Source organism: Phasianus colchicus, chromosome 22 (genome assembly GCF_987193195.1).
Source record: "Phasianus colchicus chromosome 22, bPhaCol1.hap1.1, whole genome shotgun sequence".
In the NCBI taxonomy this organism is placed as follows: domain Eukaryota; kingdom Metazoa; phylum Chordata; class Aves; order Galliformes; family Phasianidae; genus Phasianus; species Phasianus colchicus.
Genome location: NC_143457.1, coordinates 4,058,724 through 4,082,349, shown reverse-complemented (window position 1 = coordinate 4,082,349; position 23,626 = coordinate 4,058,724). Strand labels below are relative to the sequence as shown.

Below are 23,626 nucleotides of genomic sequence, written 5' to 3'. Positions count from 1 at the left end.
AGGGCACAGTGACTGAGCCAGGTCCCTGCTATCTGGTATATTGATGGAGATGCTAATATTGGTCTTGGAATGGCAGCTGGTTCTCCCCTCTGCTCTTGGGGCAGGTTATTCTCCAGGACTTAAGGGCTGAGGGTTCCAGTCAGCATTCCAGATCCCTCCATACCTGCCTTAGTTGTGACAGAATACTGCTCACCTGCAGTGCAGTGCTCTTTTGTGTTGGGGTCAAAAGCATGTGATAGTGATGAGAACTGCTGCTGGTTTGAGAAGCGTTTGCATCTATTTCTAATCAGGACCCTTTCCTCCTTCTAGCCGAACTACGGTTCTCTCTGGTCCTTGGAGCAGTCTTTCTACATTGAGCTAGTGCAAGGCAGCAAGGTCAATGCAGATGAGAGAATGAAGGTAGGTACTGCAGTTCTGGGTTTTCATTTTGTGTTTTGGCTTTTTTGCTTTCCCAGTTGCATCTGTCTTGTTTGTTTGTGGTGAGGAAAGCAGAGGCTGACAGCTTGATCTCACGTGAGCCTCCATTCTGCTTCATTCAGCCCTTGGGTAGTTCCAAAGATGCAGTGCAACAGGAAGGGGAAGGGAACTTGCTAGGCAACAGCTCAGCAGCAGAGAAGTGCATTCCCTTGCAAGAGTTTGTGAGTAACAAACAGCTGCTCCTCTGCAGTGATGCTGCTTGACAGAGGTGTGGAGATGCAGGGAAGTGGAAGAGGGGAAATCCAGCTCTGAGAAGGGAATGATAGGAGATGTTGTGAGTGCTGGAGTTAAGACACAGTGCACAATGCAGGGAGCTTTTCCTGGGGAGTGTCCTGTGATTTGGGTTAGCTAGCAGTGCTGCAAGAGGAGGTCGTGCTGGGGATGAGCCTGGCCTGCCAGCTGTACCATAGTCTGGCAGGCTGCAGGAGCAGTGCAGGTTGCAGACACAAATGTGCTGGCATTGCATTGCAGGCCTGCTGTGACAAACCAGTGTTTGGGTGTTGTGTGCTGCTGATTTTTCTCTTTGGCATATGCACTGGTCAGCTCCTGGTGCCTGCCTGGCTTTTTCAGTGTGACAGCTTCCTGAGGTTTTGCAGCATCTCAGTGGGTGAGGTTTGCTGAATATTTATATTGCTTGGCTTCCCAGGATGAAACATGTATTGTTCTTACCAATTAATTACCCAAGCGTTTTGCAATGCTTTTGCAAGTTTACATAAAGTGAAAAGATAACAGCGCTCTTCCTGAAGTGGAGTAAAACTGGGTATTAAGGGGCTTAGAGTCTTGGTAAATCAGAGGAAAGAAACAGGAGTAGGGCATCCTGTTTTCAGGAGTGGATTCCCTGTCCCATTCTGCTTCTAATCATGGGTCTTTTGCAGACAGGTCAAGTCCCTGTGGATTCATGGTATTCTCTTATTTCTTCTCCCCTCAGCTGGTGGTGCAGGCAGGTCTCTTTCATGGCAATGAGATGCTGTGCAAAACGGTGTCAAGCTCTGAAGTGAACGTGTGCTCAGAGCCGGTGTGGAAGCAGAGGCTGGATTTCGATATTAATATCTGTGATCTTCCTCGTATGGCACGGCTCTGCTTCGCACTCTATGCTGTCATTGAGAAGGCAAAGAAAGCACGATCCACCAAGAAGAAGTCCAAGAAAGCTGTAAGTAAAGCCAACGTGAGGCTGAGCCAGGCTTGCCAGAGCTGCAGGGCACCATTGTGTGCCAAGTGCCCATTGCTTTCAGGTGACTTTGTGAATAAAAGAGCTTACAGAAGTTACACCAGTAACTTCCTCAGCAGGAACAGGAAGCTGAGGAGTGGCTGCCCATAGGGAAGGATGTTTTAACTGTAATTTCTTCTTCAGAAAAGCTATTAAGAAACATACTCAACATCAGAATGTGCACAAAGAGGAATCATTTGTTAGTTTTGCTGTTTTGCTGTTCCACAACTTCCTTGTTTTGCAGTCAAGGTTAAAGCCTTACTCTATGCTACATCCTCTTTTATTAGAAAGGTGTTTTATGCAAGTCTCTGTGGAGCAAGTTAACAGCTAAGAATGGGGAAGAACATGAGTAATGTAAGCACCAGTTGCAGCAGAGCTGTAGGAGAGGTAAAAGCAAAGGGTAGGACTTTGAAGGCTATTGTCCAGGTGCTGCAAACTGCAGATGGGAAGCGTCACATCACTTTGGCAGCTCTTGTGCTGAGCTTCTGAATCAGAGAGGCAGTGATATTTCTCAATTTCTTTGCCTCTATTTCAAAACTTCTAACCCATTAATAACAATAATTCAATATGAGAAGATCTAAGTGGAATGGAATTGCTGGTTTCCCACCTTAAGTAAGCATGGTACCTCTAGCTCTTTGTATGTGAGTTTTCTTTGTGAGCAACAAATGTGTCTGTTCCTCTGTAAATGAGTGTTTCTGCAGCCATAAAAACACAGTTACCATGCTTTAAACAGAGGATTTAGTCACGGTAACTTTTCCAGAGTGCAGAGAAATGAGGGACTGACAAATGCAATCACAGAAGATTTTATGAAGGTTCTCCCAGCTCCTCTTCACAGCTGGCAGCTGAGCCTCATTGTGTTGACATCAGTAAGGCTCTCAGGGTTACAGTGCTTTACTGTCTGGGGAGCAACAGGTGACCCACGTGTCCTATTTGCATGGACCAGTTTCCAGGTTGGAGGCTTCAGACTGGAAACATCTCAAGGCTGAGATCAGGACCAACCTTTTCACCTTGTTATTGTTTTCTTTCTGTGTGTTCATTTGGTTTTTTTTTAAAAAAAAAACAACTGAAGGATAGCAGAACTCCAGTTCCTGCTGGAGGCTTGCCTTGAACAGAATGTCTCATTCATCCACAGGCTGCATTTTTGTGGTCACATAGGAGCAATTCTCAGTTTCGAGGCAGTCAGGAGGAAATTTTACTGCTCTGATTGATAAAACAAGACCGGCTCAGTTAGCTGGGTTGTTAAGAGAAGTAGTTCATGTGTGTTCTGTAATGGGGAAAAATGGTGCCTTCTGATGAGCTTTTATTCTGAAGTCATGGTATTTGCTGGAGCTGAGCTTTGCAGAAGTGGAGCTGATCACACGTTTGGGCTGCAGCTCTGAGTGGGGTGCCCAGATCTCATTCAGAACCATTGGTAACTGGAGGTCCCAGTCAAAGCACGCCCTGATTTTTGTTAGATTATCTTTTTGCTTGCTTTGCTTAAAGTACTCAGGGGTTAAATGCATGCATGTTGTTTGTCTGTGTGGACTGTGCAGAGCAGATAGGTGGGACTAAGTCATTTATTATCACAAAAACAGGCGAGCCTGCAGACTGGCTGGGATGAGTCAGAGCTTTAATGTCACTGCTTGGCTTTCAGTGTTTCTGTAAGTCATGCAGGAGATATTTCTGTCCTTATGATGCTGAATCGTTTCTTTGCTGGACTTTATCCACCCAAAATCTCGCCTTGCTCTTTGGCAGGCTTTGTGCTGTGGTTTGATGTCATACAGAGGCTGTTAGACAAGGTTACTGCTGGCAGTGGGGTGTGTAGCTTTTCCCTGCAGTCTGAAAGCTGATGTCTCAAATAAGATTTTACAGAAGATGATTAGTCTAATCAAATCAACACCAGAGCTTTGTGAGAGGTCGCTTGGAAGTGATTCATTTTGTTTCATTAGAGATGCTGACACAGCTAACTCCATCAAGTTTGGTGCATCCTCGGGGCAAGCCTGATGTATTCTCTAGGATATCTCAGTGGAACAAGATGCCTCCATGTGAATCCCTTCAAATGTTACACAGTCTGTGTGTGTCTCACTGCAATTTGGTCTCGCAATCTCTTTGCAAGTCAGTTTCTGTGCTGATGTTCACTGAAGCCTTGTTTTCTCAGCAGCCAAGTGAAATGCTGGTTTTGCTAAACTGTTATATGAAGCAAACTGTTCCATTTGAGGAACCTGAGCACAGGAAATCTTAGGTCACTTGTGGAATACGTCTGTTTGCTCTGGTGGCAGGGAGATGGTTTCTCTTTCTTGGCCATGTCCCACTCACTTTACTTGCTGGAGTCCTGCACCTCCCAAATGAGGCTGGCTTGTGTGACTGGGTTGGGTTTGGGCTTTTGGGTGTTGGTTTTTCTGTTTGTTTAGTTGGGTGATTTTGGTGGGGTGGTGGTGGTGTTGTTTTGTTTCTTCTTGTTGGGAGGAGGGTGAAAGGGTTGGGTTGGGATTGGCAGCATAAAGTTTGTCATCTGTAGGTAGGCAGTGTTCATTATTGCACAAAAGGAGCCAACATTTTTTCTTCCTTTTATCAGATACACTCTGCATTCTCTGTCTGGTGTTCTGAGGGCATGTTAACTCACTTTCCTGTTTCAAAATTGAGGCTCTTCTCTCTCCCCTCAAGCCTTGAAATACATAAAGGATATAAGATGTGGCTCCCTCAAATATCATTGAGTATACAATTTAAGGCTATATTGGAAACTTAGAGAATCTTCAGCTTGCAAAATATTGGGTGATGAAGTTTCAGACATTTGTAGGGAGTGTTTGGCGCCATTCCCCCACTAGTAACTATCTGAATTTGATGCTATCTAAAACATGTCCTCAGGATGTGTTTTAGAATGTCAAAGGTAGGCAGCAGGCATGGCTGCTTTGGGGCTGAGTTCTTTCCAGCATCTTTTTGAGGGGACGCCTAGACGCTCTAGAATGGAAAGTTACCCACCTGCTGTATTCTGTACAGCAATTTGCAGACTTGGAAGAAATTAAGGAGATAATATAACTTTTTAGTCCTGGCTCTTGTGAGGGATTTGCTTTGCATAAGGATATCTCATATTCTTTTGCTGCTCTTTCCTTCCCTCAGTTTTCCAAATACAGCACTCACATAAGCTTTTCTCTCTGCTTTCCAGGACTGCCCCATTGCCTGGGTGAATGTCATGCTCTTTGATTACAAGGACCAGCTGAAAACAGGGGAGTGCTGCTTGCACATGTGGTCATCCTTCCCAGGTATGTCAGGAGCTGATGCTGCTGTGTGTTTCTGTCTCTAGCTTCTGCCACAAAGATAGGATCTGCCCTGCATTCTCCATTGCTGTCCAGTAGGTTGCAGGAGTGGCATACTGGTGCTGCGTTACCTCTCTGTGCTAGCAGTTCCAGTACCTTTACTGCTCTGTATTATAGCCATGCCAAGGTGAAGGCCTTGTTTTACCTGGCATTGCACACGTGACTTAAGAGGCTGCTGCAGTCCTAAAGATGCCGTGTATACTTCAGTGCTTTGAGAGGTTGGGAAAATGAAGTGACCTGCTCAGGGCCAGGCAGTGACAGAGCTGGAAGCAGTCCTGTGCTCTGCTTTCTGGACCAAAGCTTCAGACAATTAGGATTTATGGATTTATGTACTTTGCTTTTCAGATGAGAAAGGTGAACTTCTGAACCCCATGGGCACAGTGCAGTGCAACCCCAACACAGAAAGTGCAGCAGCCTTACTCATCTGCTTCCCCAACATTGCATCGCATCCTGTGTATTATCCATCATTTGAGCAGGTAGGGAACACGGATGTTTTCTTGAGAGGCAAACATTAGCTTTTTAGTGCACACACTTTTGGGCAATTGTCTGCAGAGACCAGATACAAACAAACTTGATTAATGGATAGAAAATAGAAAAAATGACCTCTTCTGTTAATTAGTAATGGATCTTTGAACGAATAGTTTTGCACGCTCTGAATTCCTGAAGTAAGGCTGCTCTCATCCACGGGCATTTGTTTGCAAATGGATTTAACTGAGCTGCCTTTAAACTGGAGGCAGCACTGGGCTCTATAAAATGGAAGAAAAATAAGGGGAAGATGAGTGAAAGGAGAGAGCTCCCTGCCTTTCAGCACAGAATGATAACATGCTGTGTGGTATGAGAATTTTCCATCTGTCACTACAGCTGGCCACACTTCTGAAGTGGAAGGAGAAATGTACCCATTGCAGGAAAGGACGGAGATCTGCTCTGCCAGGGACTCATCCTTGATGCATGTTCTGGCTTAGCAGCTTTAACAGATTCCTAGCATGCGAGGTTCCTTGGGCAGCAGTTTGGAAAGCACATGCCAGTTGTAGGAACCTGGCGTGGATCCTGTTAACCTGGAGTGTAGTGAGCAAGTGTTCTGTGCAAGGACCATGTGGGTGTGCAGATGTGCTTTTTTGGGGAGGAAGGACCTTGATTCTCATCACTGCTGGGGAAAGGGGCATCACGTGCAGTTGGGTTGTACCTCTGAGTGTACTTCCTACATCAGGGCTGTGAGAGGGGCAATTCCCTGCTTCAGATGTGACGAGTCTCTAATGCAGCATAAATGCCTGAAATGACGGCAGGCTGGAAGTACAAAGGAAATGAGGAGCCTTTCTCAGAACCTATATTTGTGTTCCAGCTGCTGGAGTTGGGGAGGAATGGAGAACAACCCCGCTCTGCACCAGAAGATCCAGAGGAGGTGAGTCTCTGGCATCAGCTTTTCTGCTGTGTGCAGGCTGTGTGCAAGCCTGGCTTCCTAGATTAAGTCATATCTCCATCTTACCCCCAACCAGCATTTTTCACTATACCCCAGCCTTACTGCATCTCTCTGGGCTGAGAGAGGCCTTTGGTTGAGGCTGAGCCCTCTGTATGCTCTTTGCTGTGATTCCCATGAGCAGAAGCTGCAACTGAAGGAAATATTGGAGCGGAGGAGCCACACGGAGCTCTATGAGCATGAGAAAGATCTGGTGTGGAAGATGAGACATGATATCCGGGACCAATATCCACAAGCTTTGGCAAAGCTCCTTACCATCACCAAGTGGAACAAGCATGAAGATGTGGCGCAGGTGAGGATGCTGGAGTTGGCAGCAGGGCACATCTTTAATTGATCTTTCTGTGTCTGTACCCCTGTTACCTCTGAAAGGCCAGCTTAACCAGAGATGGTTGGCAGTGCCCCTGTGCAGGTGGGTTTGGCATCACTGGGGCTCAGCAAAATTCTCTCCCAGTTGCTGTTGAACACCTTTGTATGCTGAGTGGCACCCAGTCAAGCTGAGGTTTGGCTCTGTGTGCTGTCTCAGCCCCACTGCTTGTCAGTTAGGGGCAGTGTCCATCTATACTCACTGCCAGAGCTCTAACAGGAACCTCTAAAGGTCCCCTTCCAGTCTACACTGTTATGCTGCAGAACAATGCTTTTTCCAGAGACTGGTATTTGGTGTGATGTCTGCAAACTGATTCTGAGGCATCTGTAGTCTATCTGTAGGATAGTTTCCCAGCACACAAAGGATCTGCTCTTCCAGCAGTAGAACTTCTAATCAGTCTTAATTTTTCCTTTTTCTTCTTAATTACAGATGATTTCCCTGCTTCAGAGCTGGCCAGAGTTGCCTGTCCTGAATGCCTTGGAGCTGTTGGATTTTAGCTTCCCTGACCGTTATGTTGGCTCCTTTGCAATCAACTCATTAAAGAAGCTGACGTAAGTGTTCACCACGAGGGATTTGCAGAGCTCCTTTCTGTGTGTGCTCAGGGCTGCGGAGGAGGACCGTGAATGAGGCTGACAGCCTTCTCTGTGCTGTTCTTGTAACTCATTGCAGTACAGATGAGGTTATCTTTTATGTTCCCTTTCTGTCCACAGAGATCATGAATTGTTCCAATATCTGCTGCAGCTTGTCCAGGTGCTCAAGTATGAATCCTACTTAGACTGTGAATTAACCAAGTTCCTGCTGGACAGGGCTCTATCCAACCGTAAGATCGGGCACTTCTTGTTCTGGCACCTCAGGTAAGAGCAGATGTTTTGGGCTATTGCTTAGTAATCAAGTGAGACCAGGGTTTACTGGATTCCTCACAGCGCTGTGAAATGAGATAGCAAGCACTTTGGCACACGTGGATGCCAGGGTATTTATCTAAGGGCAGTTGGCTGGCATCTTTCACCAAAGCATTGATGGGATTTTGCTGACATGATTACCAAACCCCAGGAGCTGCTGTTTGCTATCTGAGAGACTGAATAACACAAAATTTTATTGGTTGGTTGATTGGTTTTGGATTGTTTGTTTGTTTTTGTTCTTCCCCAGGCGGCAGAGAGGGGAGTTGTGTTGGTTGGATTTAGCTTCTGTTTTTGGAACTCTTAATCTGTATGCCCAGTGTAGAAATTTACTTTGGACATCCCTGGCCACTTGCCAGTTCTGAGCCATAGGCTCAGAATCATCCTTGCTCCTTAAATAATCTTCTCAATTAAGTGGTTAGCATTTTAATCATTGACAAAGATGTCTCACAACTTCAAGCAGTCTTTCTACTATATCTCTATTTTTTTTTTTCTTTTTTCCCTCTCTACTGCATAGAACCCAAACAGCAGCTAACATCTCCTCCAAATCCCCCCCCCCCCCCCACACACATACATGCATGCTTTGTGCTGGCATGAATGGGAAAGTTAGGCACTTGCTGTGGTAGTCAGGTTTGCTTTAACCTCCCTTGTTCCTCTAGGTCAGAAATGCACGTCCCTGCAGTTGCCTTGAGGTTTGGCTTGATCCTGGAAGCATATTGCAGAGGCAGCACCCACCATATGAAGGTTTTGATGAAACAGGTAAGAATTGCTTTTAGCTATAAGGTTGTCATCCCTGTTGCTTGGAGCTGGTTCTCAGCTCTTCGATTTTTCAATTTAATGTCATCAGTAATACAGAAAGAGCCTTGCAGCTGCTATATTGTTTTTGGCATATCCTATTAAGAGCCTGGAGTTCCCCATCATGTGTGACTTTGCTCATCTCTTACTCACCCCCACATGTCCCAAACTGCAAGATTTGTCTAGGATGGCTTGAAATGCTCAGACTGCTGTTATTAGATGAGTTGAATGAATTGCCATTTAGTAGGATATAATTAAAATTCACTGCCTGATTTGGAGCAGTGCATTCTTTCTTTCAGTTGCCATGTGGAGGTAATTTTGTTCATTACTGACTCTAAACCTTCATTTGTCAGGATCACAGTAGCTACTTCAGACACGGGGGACTGCATACGTGAAGTCAGAGCTAAGATGTGCCCACAAACTAATGGTGTGTCTGTTCTTAGGACAGAGTGATGCTTTTGGATAGCCAGAACTCCATAGGGCAGGGGCTATAGAACTCATCCTTATGCTTGTAGCCAATGCACCTCACATCTTCCTCTGGTGCTCGATGCTGTTCATCATTCCTTGTCTTTAGAACTGTAATCATTACCTTGCAATGCATTTGTGCCCAGCAAAATACCCACAACTGATTATGAAGCTTCCCAAAACAGAAAGTTTAAATTTGTTCTGTTGCAATTCATGAAATTGCCACACGTTGAGGAGTAAATAAGAGATACAAGCAATTCCTGCACTTCATGGTGGATTTTTCCAATTCTTGCACTTTCTTCAGGCATTTCCTATTTGTTAACCCTACTCTCTTCATCCATTTCTTTGCAGGGAGAAGCACTCAGCAAGATGAAAGCTCTGAATGAATTTGTTAAATTGAGTTCTCCAAAGGCCACCAAGCCTCAAGCCAAGGAGATGATGCATGTGTGCATGAAGCAGGAAACTTACCTCGAAGCACTTTCCCACCTCCAGTCCCCTCTGAACCCCAGCATTATCCTCACTGAAGTTTGGTAAGTAAGATAGCTGTGTGCTGCAGGTTTTGCTCAGCACTACAGCCAGGTTTCTGGTTACTCTGAGGCCCTCTTTTCTTATGGCAGTCGGTTCTCAGCTCTTAGACTTTCCAATTTAATGTTTTCTCTGTCCATTAGTAATTCTGAAATTGCAGCTTAGATGCAAACATTTCTAATAGGTAGAAACACTGATAGTATTTTTGTTTCCCCTAGTGTGGATCAGTGCACGTTTATGGATTCCAAAATGAAGCCCTTATGGATTGTTTTTAATAACGAAGAAACAGGTGGAGGTGGAGTGGGTATCATTTTTAAAAATGGAGATGGTAAGTCTTTAAGGACGTGCTTTCTAGGCATAATAGTCTCAAGTATTTACTGTGGTGAATGGGCCTAAGTGTGGACTTTACGATGTCATGTCAGTGTGCTGGAGATGTTTGACAGAAAGCTGGAGGTGTAGTAAATTCTGGTCTGCATTTTACTTGCTGTCACCTTCAGTAAAATATTTTAGCATGGTTGTACCAGTTACTGATAACTGGATACTCCCACACACAGTGAAAGGGAACCCGCTGGGAGGGCCTTGTAGGGTGACTGTTGGTACTGCTCGTGTTGTGGCCAGACATCACTTCTAGGGAAGTGCTGCACTGCCTGCTGTGGTAGGAGCTGTGGCAAAGCGAAGCAGCATTTATCTATTAGATAGATCAACTCAGACCGGAGTGGCAGTAACTTTACAATGGTGCTGAGCTATTCAACTGTGGAAACATTCTTTGCTTGCAAGACAGAGGTGGCAAAGGCCCTTCTAGCATCCTGCTGCAAGGGCAGAACAAGTTTAGCATGCAAGAGAACAGGAGGGGAAAATAGGGAGGTACCTAATGAACCTTTCTTCCTTTGTAACGCTGCATAGATCTTCGTCAGGACATGCTGACTCTGCAGATGATCCAGCTGATGGACATCCTGTGGAAGCAGGAGGGTCTGGACCTGAGGTGAGTAATGTGCATACAGATGTCTGGCTGCGATGATAGATCACATGGGTACAGCTGTTTTGCTTGCAAGCTGCTTTTGTCTCTGCCAGGTCCGTCCAGTATTCTGAGATAGTCAGGTTTGAAGGTGCTGAGGGGTAGGAAATGCAGTGAGAAGGGAGGAGGAAGAGTTGGGACATTGGAAATTCCCAACTAAATGCACTGTGAGGGAGAAGGGACGCAGGCAGTTTAAGATAGAACTCTGCAGCTGCTTCCACACAGCATGGTTTAGGGAAGGATGAAGTATGGAGGACAAAACTAAAATGCAGTCCAGCAGCAGAGGCTGTGGAAATTCCCTGGCAGCAAGCAGAAGTTGGTGATGTGTGCTGTTACTGAACTTGAAGTTCATGGCTGGTGCTAGAGCCAACACTCTAGCACAACTGGTGCACAACTGTTAAGTTGGGATATAAGTGGTATTGGGCTTAAATCAGGCTCTTCTTCCTGTTAAGTCATAGGTATGCTGCATTTTTGTCCATGTGAAGAATAAATCAGTGCTTGGTAGATCCTCTGTCTTCTGTGCATCCCAGCTGCCCTTCATGCTTCTGAAGCACAGGAGGTGAAGGTGGTTGGGTGCTCAGCGATGCGGTTCCATCTGCTGGCTCGACACACTGAAGAACTGCAGGATTTTCAGTGGTTCCAATTTGAAGCTCAGGCCAAAAGGACAGTTTTTCTTTCCCAATTTGCTCTTGATATGGCAGACAAGGGAAAGCTGGAAAATCGAGACAGCCCAATTGCAGGCAAGATTTCAGCAGAAGGGTTTCTTTCGTCTCTGCAGGATGACTCCTTATGGCTGCCTCTCCACAGGAGACAAGACTGGGCTGATAGAAGTAGTCATGCATTCTGATACCATCGCTAACATCCAGCTGAACAAGAGCAACATGGCTGCCACTGCGGCCTTCAACAAGGATGCACTGCTAAACTGGCTGAAATCCAAGAACCCAGGGTATGTGGACTTAGCTTTTACTCAGTGCTGCTTTGCTACTTCCTTCCAGAGAGAGACAAGCTTCTGCTTTCCTCAATGTTTTCCTTCAGTTATGCATGTTTCCAACCTGTCCTGTGAGATCTCTGGCAGCTCTGCAGCCTAGCAGAGTAAGAGGGATCGAGTTAACACTGAGCTAGTTTATTCAAGATTGGGGACAGAATTATTACCCTGACCTCTCCAATTATGGATAGTTTTTACTCCAACTGCTGCTTGTGTAGCATGGGTGGCTGTACTGACTGGAAAATGCTACAGAAAGTGATTCAGGCATGAATTCTCTTACCTTCTGCAGGTCTGAAGGGTGAGAGAAATCCTTAAAAACAGCTTTCCCAGCTGTGTAGCACTGGTGTTCAAAGTAAAATTCCCTTTTCGTCTTTTTTTCTTCAGTGATGCTTTAGAACAAGCTATAGAGGAGTTCACTCTTTCCTGTGCTGGGTACTGCGTGGCAACGTACGTGCTGGGGATCGGTGACCGGCACAGCGATAACATCATGATCCGGGAAACTGGCCAGGTATGGGGCTTGAGTGCTGCTGTTGAAGTACTGGAAGAGGTGCATGAATGCTGCTTAGCAATGGTTGGAAATATCCCAGTGCAATTCTACTGCTAAGGGATGCAGCTTCCAGCAGAGGCGGACTGGACAAATATTCTCAATAGCTTCCATCACGGAGAGGGTAAATATAGCTTCAGAATTTGAATGTTCTTCTCTAAGAAAGAGTCACTGCTACCCAACTGTCAACGTAATCTCTTGTCTGGCTGCTGTTAATTTTGAAATTACAGCCTCAGACCTAGAATCATTTGCAGATACAAACCTGAGCACTATACTTAGCAGGCTGAAGACTTACTTGGCTTCAGCAGATTGCTTGTAGTTGCAAGGTAAGAGCTTCAGTTACTTGTCCAAGATTTTTCTAGCTTTCCTAGGAAAAAGACTTCTAGAAATGATTGCATGTGATCAGTATGGTTATAATTTCACACTGATACTGCAAGGACTGCAGAGCCACTGTGCCATTCACTAACAAGACAGTAACCTCCCTTCCTGGGCTATGGTTAGCAGCAGCCCTTATCGAGGATTGCCTCTTCTGACAATATAAAAAACAATGAAGGAGAAGAAGCCTCTGCAGCTTTCTTCAGAGCAGGGATGCTCAGTGAGTTGTCCACCTGGGGGAGCTGATGCTCTGCTGTATGCAGGCTTGGGGTTTGTATACGTTTTGGGTTTTACAGCAGCTCTGCAAAAGGTACGTGATTGTGCTGTGACCTTCCTTCCCATTGTACTGGTGATGAGAATGCTTCACTTGCTTTATAGTTGTTTGTTTGGTTTTTTTTGGGGGGAAACTGTACCTGAAGAAGTAACATTTGGTAGCAACTTCAAAACAGATCTTATTTTCACGTGCTGTCTGGGACTCCAGACTGCACTGTTAGGATAAGACAGCATAAAAAAAAAAAACATTTTTTTTCAGCCAGGTACCTCTCTAATTACACTAGAAAATATTTTGGCAAGTAAACATTGCCTCTTCTCCCAGCGGAGTGCCAGGGGACAGATCAGTTTTCTCCCTCCCAAAATGCTATGGTCCCTATCTTTTGAATACACTAAGGGGAGGAGCAGTGCTATTCTGAAAACAATTTTTTCTTCCTTTTTTCCAGCTGTTCCATATTGATTTCGGTCACTTTTTGGGGAACTTCAAGACCAAATTTGGTATTAATAGAGAACGAGTTCCTTTCATCTTAACCTATGATTTTGTGCACGTCATCCAGCAAGGAAAAACAAACAACAGTGAGAAGTTTGAAAGGTAAGGGTTAGCAGTTTAATTTGACGTAAGATTTTTAAGGTCTGAATACTCTGAAGTTACTTCCACTATTTCCACCATTAAAGCTACCTACAAAGCAGCATAACAACAATTCTGGAATACAGAAGTTTGTATAAAATGAACGTAAAGTGCTCATTACTCATTTTGGAAGCATTTGGGATGTTACACTCTTGCTTGTGGTAACAAAACCCTTCTGTAGTCTTCTGTAATTCTGTATACTGTTGCCTTCTGATGCTCAGTATTTGGGGTACAGAAGGCTTTTAAAGGGACTGATGATGTGAGGAGTCCAACTCCTTATATTGGAGTTGTCAGAACTCATTATGCAGCAGAAAGCCAAGAATGCAGCACTCGTGTCTGTGCCTGGTGTAGTGGTCCCTTGGCCACATTCTTGGAACTATAGCCACTATAGTGGCTGTGGAGATGTCTAGACTCAACAGTCCAATGCAGCATGCATTCCATTAGCTCTTGTTAAATGGAATAGCTGAATAACTTAAAAACATTACTTAATCCATTTCAATATACATAAAGCAAAACAAATAAATGATTGTGTTTTGGAGCAAGTGAAAAGGCCTCACTATTTTATAAAGCAAGGCCATTAGTCAGTGTTGCAGCCTTCAGTTGTTTGCCTCATCTTCCTTTCTGAACAGATTCAGGGGTTATTGTGAAAAGGCCTACATGATTCTGAGGCGCCATGGTCCTCTCTTCCTGCACCTGTTTGCACTGATGAAAGCTGCTGGCCTGCCAGAGCTCAGCTGCTCCAAGGACATTCAGTACCTGAAGGTAAGAAAAGCAGAACCCGGGTGTGGCTGAAACTTTTAATACCTGGTTGTGTAGCTCAGGGAGAAGAAGGTGGAAAGCTCTTCAAAGCACCTGAACAGCAAAAAATGAGTAAATGTCCATGGCTCCTGTGTAGGATGTCAGAAATGGCAGGTACTGGTGCTCAGGGAAGAAATCCATCAGATTCTTCATTGCAGAGGTAAAAAGCATGTTGTAGAACCAGCTTGCAGGGAAGGATGCAGCTCTTTGGGCAGTGATTCCTTTTTCCAGCTTGCCTCCTTAAATTTAACAACCTAGCTCTTCCATCTGAAAGAGAGTAGCTTTGAACAAGAGCACCAAGAAACCTAATGCTTCCTTACTCCTAAATTACAGGTAGGACACGTGTATTGCAATGAAAAATCTTGTGCAACTTCGGTAACTGTTTAAAACAACCACTGGCTATTTGTCTCCCATTTAGTGCTCTTTTCAATACATAATTTTTTAAGTAAACATTTTGGTAGTTTAGCAGTTAATTGTTTGGTTGTACTTCAAGTGAGGCTACACTGAATTCTGCCTCTTACCCTCAGGATTCCCTAGCTCTTGGTAAAACGGATGAAGAGGCACTGAAACACTTCAGACTCAAGTTTAATGAAGCCCTGCGAGAGAGCTGGAAAACCAAAGTGAACTGGCTGGCACACAATGTATCCAAAGATAACAGACAGTAGAGGGATGGAGTCAGCCTGCACACTTGCTCCAAGAGAATGTACAACCACTTGCACTGAATCCAACGATTGTAGACTGGTTTTAGAAGACTGATGAATGTTGCCGTGTTTAAGATCCCTCACCTTTGGTCCCAGAGATCACATCTTTCTGCCTAACTGAAAGTTGTTGGACTGTCATCAGCCACCTCATCATGCCTGCACCAGACCTTTGTGTGGCAAGGGAGAGGCACAAGGCAATAAAATTACTGCAAACAGTGAAAGGTAGGTAGATGGACCACATCCTTAACAACTCGTTAAGTTTCAAATACATCTTCTAATGGAAGAGTTCAGGCAGATTCAATATACATTGAAGTCAGTCAGTGTGCTAACATGTCTATTTTTATTTTCTTGATAATTCAGCCAAACACTGAACAGCTACTCTGCTGTGGCTCTTATAGCACAGCTGTTGTAGGCCTCTACCATTACAGCTCAGGCTTTAACTCACTACGTCCTACCCTGTTTCAGCGTACACCAAGGTAGGTCAGCCTAAATCTCCTCCGAAACCAGCTTGTACAAACTTTTTATTCTGCACTGTGACAGAATTAAAAAGTAAATCCATACTATCACATTACTGTCTCTCTGCTGCAGAGGCCAGAGAGCTCCGAGATGCTGCCTAAAATCTCACGCCTCGAGAAGAGGTGCTTGGGTTGGCCTAAACTTGAGTTAGGTACGTTTGTTTGCTTACTTAAAGCAGACCTTAGGTTAAACTCAGCTAGCTTCTTGTTTTCTGCATTTGTTCTGTTTTTAAGCCTGAAAACATGAAAATTGCATTGTGCCAATGGACATGTGCCACAGGTTGCTGAATGTACCTCCTGGTGGGGTGTTACAGCTCCTTTGCCACCTGGTTTCCCTCTAAAGCATACATGGAGGGCATTGGCCTGCACTTATGTACTTACTGGGATACAACACTGGGTTACAGTGTCAGATGGGACACATGGTACCACTCTGTGCTTAAGTTATTTGGCCAGTCTGCTTTCCTGTGTAAAGATAGAGGAGTGCCAGATGAGTGGGTTTAGTACTGAAAAATTGCATCTCAGTTCATCTGCAAAGTTTGTTCCCTGCTCTCTTCAGCCATATGCTCTCAGCTGAGGCTCTGTTTGTTATTACAGCTGGGGTGCAAAGCCTGTGAGTGGGGAGGTCAGCCAAAGAACAAGGTGCAGTCATCTGTGCTGGTACCTACACTGGACAAACTGTTCCAGCCTTCTGCTGTTGCCACAGCTGCCTTTGTCTCTTTACCAAGGAAATTTGTCCCCTGTCCCACAAGGTGCTGTTAATCACGTATTTCTACTCTTGTGTTGTATTTTTGTCTCCAGCTAATGTCCTTACCTGGTGGGCAGTTCTGAGCACTGGTGTTCCACAGGGACAGATGAACAGGAGCCACTGCTGTCCCTCAGTGCCTCCCATGAGCAAATTGAGGTGCATGAAACAGGCTGCAGCCTATGGGTCGTGCTGGAAGATAAGCAGTCTGGTTAGTATCTGCTTCCTTTAGCAGTTCCTTGGGGTGCTTCTCTTCCATTCCCTGTGTTCTGCACACCATCATGTTCCTCAAGAGGTGCTACCATTTCTGTCTTTTAAAGAATGACTGTCAGATTTTCCCGACATCCCTGAAGTTGAATTAGCTCTTTGAGTTGTATGCCCTGACCTGGGTTGAACAATGGTTAATTTACAGGACTCATGTAGATAAAAAGAAACAAAGGCACTTCCTATCCTTTTTTCCAAGCAACAAGAAACATGTCAAATGATGGACTACTCTCATGTAAATTTAAGCTTTCATGCCTCGTTTGAGTTAATTTTGCCAAACATTTCCTCAAAAAGAGCTAGTTTAGGGCAGATGCTGAACGTGCCTATTTTTTCCCAGTACATCTTCCCTGTTATGGGGTAAATTTCATTTGTTTTTGCAACCAGGACTTAAGAATAACTCATTCTTGACTTTTAGCTCTTTTTACTGCATTAAAATGAGGTGCCCTGTAATTCAGAGAAAACAAATGAAAAAACACAGCATCCTTGTACTGCAGGGTAAGCCCAGTGCTTTTTAAAAGCATGAGTTCAAATAGCTGTGCAGCTGATGAAGAACAAATCTAAGTTAACACTGCCTCAAAGCAACTCCTACCTCTGTAGAAAGTAACAGTAGATATTATTATGTCAGTGAATGGAGCAACACTGCATAATTACTTTCTCTGATATGTTTGTTTCCTATGTCTATGCTGTAATTCACGGTTTCCTTAAATTGAACAGCAGTCAGTGATCTCATGTTTCAAACCCATATTTGTAATTACAATTGCAAATCATAAATTTGTTCATACAAATTATGAGAGTAATCCACAGTGTTCTTTTAGCCAAGGTTTTAAATATCATAAAGATAACTTATTTGCAGTGCCAGTTGATGCCAACTACTCTAATTCTTCAGTGCTTTTTTTATTTTGCTAAGACTCAGAGTCGTGGAGACTGAGCATTCTGCACTCCATCTTATTGGAATAATACAGAAAACATGCCACAGTCACAGAATACAGTAAGGTAGGAAGAGATCCTAATTAAGGACTACATAGGAAATGCAAAAGCAATCTTTCAGTTGCTTTGCTATTAGAAAAAAATACTGTAGAATTTAGAGCTCTTTGAATACTAATCTGACAGTGAGAAAACAATACTGCACACACTTAAGTTACTGCTTCCTCAGTAGGGAGGAAAAATTATAAAACCACAACACGCACTGTGCTCCCTCCTTTGGGGTGGTGTGCCTGGACTCTGCTTGCAGAGGTGCCTGTGGCCACACAACTTCGCTGTATCTTTAGGTAAATATTGCTGTTTCCTTATTAAATTAACTCATTGGTGCAGACAGCATGCAGAAATATCAGGCCACAAGCAAGCTGAGAGGCAGTGCAACCACAGTAATCTTATGGGAGGGAAGAAACATGCTACAAAACTGTAAATATAAACACAATTATCTTACATTGCTATAAGCAGGGAAGCCAGGATCCCGTGTCAGCTGCAGCAAGGCAGTCTTACCTAGCAGGCTCCTTGGGTGTGCTCAGGTACTTTGATCACAGGCTCACAGCAGTTCCTACCTGCTTACAGAAGTACAAAGCAGCAGTGGCTCCTGTCATCTGTCCTTCCATTGTGAAAGTGCAATAAAACAAAGCTGTTATCAGCATCAACTACTAGAGCTGAGCCATTCCAAAGGCGTCTCAATTCAGCACAGTTTTACAGCTAGGTTACGCCATCAACAAAGCTGACTTTCCTACAAGCAGTAAAAATGTTGATGAGTCATTGAGTGGATTTCCTCCCTTGTACACCCCTGGGACAGCATCTTGACTGGAGCTCTGATGGCTGCACTGGGCAGCAAAGAGCTGCTGTCTCCAGCTTTACACAACAGCTCACCTGATGCTTTCCAGAGAGTTGAACTGTACTAAAGATGAAAACTTAAATCATTTTCAAAGATATTGTGTTTCACTGTAAATAAGTATCTTCTGCTTTATAAATATGCTCCGTGATACTCCTTTCTATTTATTTAGAGATGTTTTTTGTGATTTTAACTCTGTATAAACTGATTGTTCTTATTTTGTTGCCTTTGAAAAAGAAAAGTATTTTTTTAAGGAAACCATGGTTCTGTAACAAGAGTGTGTTCATATGTTTAACAACTTTTTGGTTGCTTTAGGTACGTGTTTTGTAAATAAATAAAAAAGGATTAAATTGCACACCAATGGATGCCCCATTGCTCCTACACACAACAGATCAACAAAAATAAAACCAAACTCTACTTCTAGGCCAACAAATACACAGTTAGGGTGATTTGACTCAACTCTATTTCATTCAGGAAGAAATAAATGCAAGCAACCTTTAGAACCAGAAATTTATTGTAGCTTATAGACTTTCCAAACTGACCTTTTACCAATATATGCATCTGAAGAGTTATACCCACAGTGGCTACTAACTGCATCAGGACGTTCACAACCTCTCAGTATTACCATTAACTCATGATCAGCTTTAGTCTAAAATACAGCAGCTACAGTGACAGTATATGGAAGGATAAGTCTTCTACACATTAACACAAGACAACTGTCAGACATAAGTTAAAAGTTTCCCAGTTAACTTAAAACTAGCAGTTATATTACCACGTAAGTAGTCAAAACCATTTCCCCATTTTAGAAATCTAAAATTTTACATTAAAAAAAAAAAAACCAACAACACAAAAAAAAGAAAACAGTAAGCTCATTGGGTGGGTTCTCCCTCCTGCTTCCAGGTCCATCTAGTATTGTAAAAGGCACTCCACAGAGTCAAATCTGTTACCCCCAGGTAAAACCCACCATTAGATCCCATTACATCCATCAGGAGGCAAGATGCGTGCTAGAGAAGAGGTCTGCTCTGAAAATCAAAACTATAAACATCTGGACCAATCTTTATCTTTTTGAGTTACGACCCTTTTCCTCCCACTCCTTTCCCACCGTTTGGCTTGCTCCTCTAGCAGGCTTATCCAGTGCAACGTTTCCCTGCTGGGTGCTGCTGGCCACTAAGGAGCCTGCTGTGACACGGGCTGTGTGCACCTGGAACATGGGCAGATTGCAAACAAAAAAATGGAACTTTGCTTACCGTGCTGAGGAGTGGAGTCCTAGTTTCCTGTCACAAGCAAAACAAGTTACTCTTTAATCCACCTCCAAACATAAAAAAAAAAAAACAAATCAAGTAAGAAGGTATTCATTATTCGAGGCTCTGCATAGGACAAATAAAGTTAAATGGACAAGTCCTGCCTTTCAAAAAACTAGCACTCTGCACCATGGGGTCATAACTCACTTTTCGTACCTTTCAGTCATTTTAAAAAAAGTCCTTTGCAATTCCAAGTTCAAACTTTCATCAGAAACAATCAAAATCAGCCATGACTTGGAATAGTATTAATGTGATTCCCAAGGTTTTCTGGTTGGATAATTTATTCTACAGTTTCACCAGCAGGAAAACACAATTACTAAGTGTAAACAAAGGCTTAATACACCAACAGTCCAAGTTACTGTACAAGGAGCTACAGGGAATGAGCAGGAGTGCGTTAATAGAAATGGTATCAGCTATGCCCCAAACCCTCCCATTCCCAAATGAGAAAAACTGAACAGTCAAAAAAAAAACCCCCTCAATACCTATCTATGTAGACTGGTAGCCAAGGTGTGCAGGTACACAGGTCGCAGGCTTTCCAGCTTCAATCACCAGTGGGACAACCAACCAACTAAGCAAAATGCACTCTACCAGCAACGCCAGCAGACCACTGCTGCACCACAGGCAGCCTTGCTGTAAGCAGGTGCTGTGACAGCACACCACAGCCTATTTTGCCCACCATCCATGTAGTGTTCTTCTCCCAATAACTTAAACAGTGCTTATGCTAAAACTTCACTGGAAAATTTTTTAAAAAATGACAAAACAACAAGAAAACGAACCAACAAACCGTTAGGCAGGGCAGTTGAACCTCTGCAGAAGTTCCTAAAAGCCTTTACAGTTTCTCATAAGCTTGTCTGTTCCCTCTGCAAATATAAAGGAAACTGGAGACTAAAAACAAAAATAAGAAAAACCAGAGTGGGGCATGAATGAACATGGCAGTCAAGGCCAAGGACACTGCATTACTGACACATCTACACTAGATAACTGTGCCCGTGCTCCTGCTGCAGCAGTATGAGACTTGTATTATTTCATGCTTCATGATTTTTTACTTTAGCATGTTTTAAACCCCAATCCCTGTTTTCACTACCACAAATGACATAATTACATAATTCCAATATATTTACAAAATATTAAAAAGTCTGTTAATCTTCTACATATTAACCTCATTCTGCCACTTTACACATGCACTAACTTGGGAAAAAAAATTAAAAGAAATCAACAGGCTGAAATGAGCAGCTTTACCCTTTGTCAACAAGCAATCTTTGCATCTTTCAGAAGGACAAAAAGGAACAAAGCTGGAATTGTTTCACAGAGCAAAATAAAAAGTTCAGAAATTCATGTGCAATGGCTACAGATCTGCAGTCACTTAGCTGAGATGACATGACGAAAAAGTGCAGGGCGGTTCCTCACATAGTGTAAAAAAATCCAGTCACTGAGGCATGGCTGAGGGAAAAGAGGTGCTAACTACAACTCTAGAAACAGCATCAGGAACTAGCTGACAGAACACAAACACTGGGGTGTGTGTTGGTTGAATCTACTGGCCAGAATGATTTTTTTTTTTTTAAACACCATGAATCCTTGGGAACAATGGAGTGCATTACAGTGGAGTCTTCTAGAGCAGAAACAAAGACAAAGGGAACAGCTAGAATCAATAACTGAGGGTAGAGTCATCCCATTCCAGCTGTTGCTGTCTGTTAACATTCTGTTGGTCCTCCTCCTGCTCGCCTTCTTCTTCCTCGCTGCTTTCAGACTCTGCACTAGTGATGTCATCCTCTTCTCCATCTTCGCTTTCCTCTTCCTCTTCCTCCTCCTCTTCTTCACTGCTGTGCTGATCTTCATAAGTCTGTTAAGACAGAAATCAGCTGCTTTTACCATTCTGGCCAAAAGTCCTTTAATTCTTTTGAATCTGAGCACAAGGTACTCTTACTGAAAAAGAGCTATTAATTTCTTATTGCTTGAAAAGTTCAGCAGTAATTAGGCAACTAGAAAATAAAAAGTTAAATAAGCTCATTAAAATAGTTCTGGTTCTGCACCATTCCTATCAATCCTGTCACACTAAGCAAACTCACTCAAGTACAAACCAGTACTTCAAATTCTACCAGAAAAGGATCTTTCAGTATGTTACATGAGTAACATTAAGGTTGCACATTTTTCTTGTGATTTTCTAAAAATTCAGATGTCAACCACAGCAGACAGATACATCAATATCATAAATACAGATGGTGTTTCAGCACTTCTGTACTTTGGGAAAAAAGCTGATGGTGATGAAGGCAGCATACAGCACTGAAAGATCAGTGTTAGACACTGAGCTGTAACACCTGATGCTGGAGTCCAGTGATTCCTGCCCCACTCTGTATCACAAAGCTACAAGCCATGCCCCAAACATAACTGCTCCTGTTATTTGTCACTTTGGAGCATCAATTAAAAACTCAAAGTGCTAACGTCTGTTCTGTCTGTGTTCTATGGTTGCTTTTGCTCTACTCTCTGTCCATGTACATTCATACCAGTTAAAACTGGAAGAGGGCATTTTTTGTGAACTTTTTTTTTTTTTTTGCTGAGACACCAGTCTTACTTCCATAGGATTCACAGTGATGGTCAATGCAGAGTCATCCCAGTCCATCTCATTTTCCTTCCCAGTGTCCTGGTCACGCATTGTTCGCTGATGTGCAGCTCGGATTCTGAACACTCCCAGAATAATCATAAAAACCAGGAAACTCACACAAACTACAATCACAACAGTGGCTGTACTTGGGACAACTGCAACAACAGAAAAGGAGTTTCTTAGACTATATTGATACGCAATTTTTACATAATGATCATAATTAATTCTGTGTTCCCATCACCTACAAGAGGGAAATGGCATTATGAAAATATTATAGGTAGCTTCACAGAGGCAGTCTGCATAAGGAAAAGCCTGTAGAACTCACTGAGGGAATAACTGCAATTCTTTCCTTGTCTATTTGTAAGAAATAACAACCCTGTTCCTCACTGTTCTTTATTTAGGTCTTATAGACTCTGTTAAGAACAGTACACCTCCTGTTTTCCAACGTGTGCACCAGCAGAGCTGCCCTCCTAGCAGGGAGATATTTTGTAGATCTCTAGCAAGCTGCTGCTCCTTGTTTGGGCAACAGCAGAAAAGGATCAAGAAGCTGCTTAAACTTATTAGTCTAACACATTGATTTAACTCTGGAGGGGACAAAAAAACCTCTTTGCAACAAGAAGCCTCCGCATCAGTTTAACACCAGAAAAAAAAAAAATCAGCAGAACTTCTGTGACTGAGAATTCTTACCTGAAAATGGATGAGGGTTAGCTAGGTTGTGACCAGACAGATCAACAAATGTGTGGTGCACCGGATGTACAAACTGTGGTTGTGCAGCTATGTGATTAGCATGTTCAATGGGGTTAGCTGTGTGGATAACATTCACCTGAGTACAAAAGGAAACAGTTAAATTCCAGAAATACAAGTAGACCTTTCAAAAGAAAAAAAAAAAGGGGGGGGAAAAGAAAGATTTCTCAATTTGCCTGAGTAATCATCTCATTCTCAATGACCACAGCTATGATTTGTCACAGAGAACAAGCATTCCAACCAGTAGTTCCTCCTATGTTAGCTCCATGTCATATAATCCTGCAGTTCTGAGCTTTCAACTCTGTTTTAGTTGGTCTGGCAAAGTTTTTGCAGAGACATCAGTATTTGAGAATAACCCAGGTAAAGCCAGCTCATTATCCAATTCAGTAGCCAGCCATTTTAATTCTGAAATAACAGTATATAAAGATGTATGATACATTAATTACACTCTCTTCCTTCCCATCTTTTCTTATTCTGTTGCTTATCTTCAGCTAACAGCAAAGAGAAAATCTGTATTACAGACCAAGGATTAAGGTAAAACTTCTCTCTGCAGTTTAAGCCATGCTTAGCATAGCTGGCTTTTGACAAGTACAAACTCAATGTCACACAGCATATTTCATGTTTCCTTGCCAAACACGCAGAGCTAAATATATCTCTGCTCTGGGAGACTGTTGTGATACAGGGTACCTGACCAGCTGCACTACAGGAAGAGAGCAAGTTCAGTACAGAAAAAGGAAAGCATTTGCAGTTCAATAGTTTGGGAAGCTCCCAACTCAAGCTCAGAGAATTTCCTCAGGAAACCAAGTCACATTAATTAGTTAGGCTCTGCAACC

The 23,626-nt window shown here is 43.3% G+C and overlaps 2 protein-coding genes across 13 annotated transcripts in view; one reads left to right on the top strand and one right to left on the bottom strand.

Annotated features, from left to right (window-relative positions):
- PIK3CD (phosphatidylinositol-4,5-bisphosphate 3-kinase catalytic subunit delta) overlaps positions 1-18,504 on the top strand; it is a 42,090-nt gene extending 23,586 nt beyond the window's left edge. For 7 of the 9 annotated variants that reach the window (XM_090122937.1, XM_090122940.1, XM_031613570.2 and 4 more), the window contains exons 7-23: positions 310-399; positions 1,406-1,627; positions 4,827-4,923; positions 5,323-5,453; positions 6,317-6,376; positions 6,576-6,743; positions 7,245-7,366; positions 7,526-7,669; positions 8,371-8,470; positions 9,323-9,501; positions 9,715-9,824; positions 10,400-10,478; positions 11,290-11,457; positions 11,881-12,004; positions 13,132-13,277; positions 13,943-14,075; positions 14,639-18,504. In XM_090122937.1, the coding sequence (XP_089979063.1) occupies positions 310-399; positions 1,406-1,627; positions 4,827-4,923; positions 5,323-5,453; positions 6,317-6,376; positions 6,576-6,743; positions 7,245-7,366; positions 7,526-7,669; positions 8,371-8,470; positions 9,323-9,501; positions 9,715-9,824; positions 10,400-10,478; positions 11,290-11,457; positions 11,881-12,004; positions 13,132-13,277; positions 13,943-14,075; positions 14,639-14,776 (2,211 nt within the window). In that variant the 3' untranslated portion in view covers positions 14,777-18,504. The remainder of the gene's footprint in view (positions 1-309; positions 400-1,405; positions 1,628-4,826; positions 4,924-5,322; positions 5,454-6,316; positions 6,377-6,575; positions 6,744-7,244; positions 7,367-7,525; positions 7,670-8,370; positions 8,471-9,322; positions 9,502-9,714; positions 9,825-10,399; positions 10,479-11,289; positions 11,458-11,880; positions 12,005-13,131; positions 13,278-13,942; positions 14,076-14,638) is intronic. The other 2 variants (XR_004169798.2, XR_016459335.1) reach the window with 2 other exon arrangements.
- A 141-nt stretch (positions 18,505-18,645) lies between these two features.
- The window catches only part of CLSTN1 (calsyntenin 1), a 35,019-nt gene continuing 30,038 nt past the window's right edge, over positions 18,646-23,626 (bottom strand). For all 4 annotated transcript variants that reach the window (XM_090122941.1, XM_031613571.2, XM_090122942.1 and 1 more), the window contains 3 exons: positions 22,737-22,872; positions 22,020-22,204; positions 18,646-21,290 (listed from right to left, as the gene is read on the bottom strand). In XM_090122941.1, coding sequence (XP_089979067.1) covers positions 21,096-21,290; positions 22,020-22,204; positions 22,737-22,872 — 516 coding nt within the window. In that variant the 3' untranslated portion in view covers positions 18,646-21,095. The remainder of the gene's footprint in view (positions 21,291-22,019; positions 22,205-22,736; positions 22,873-23,626) is intronic.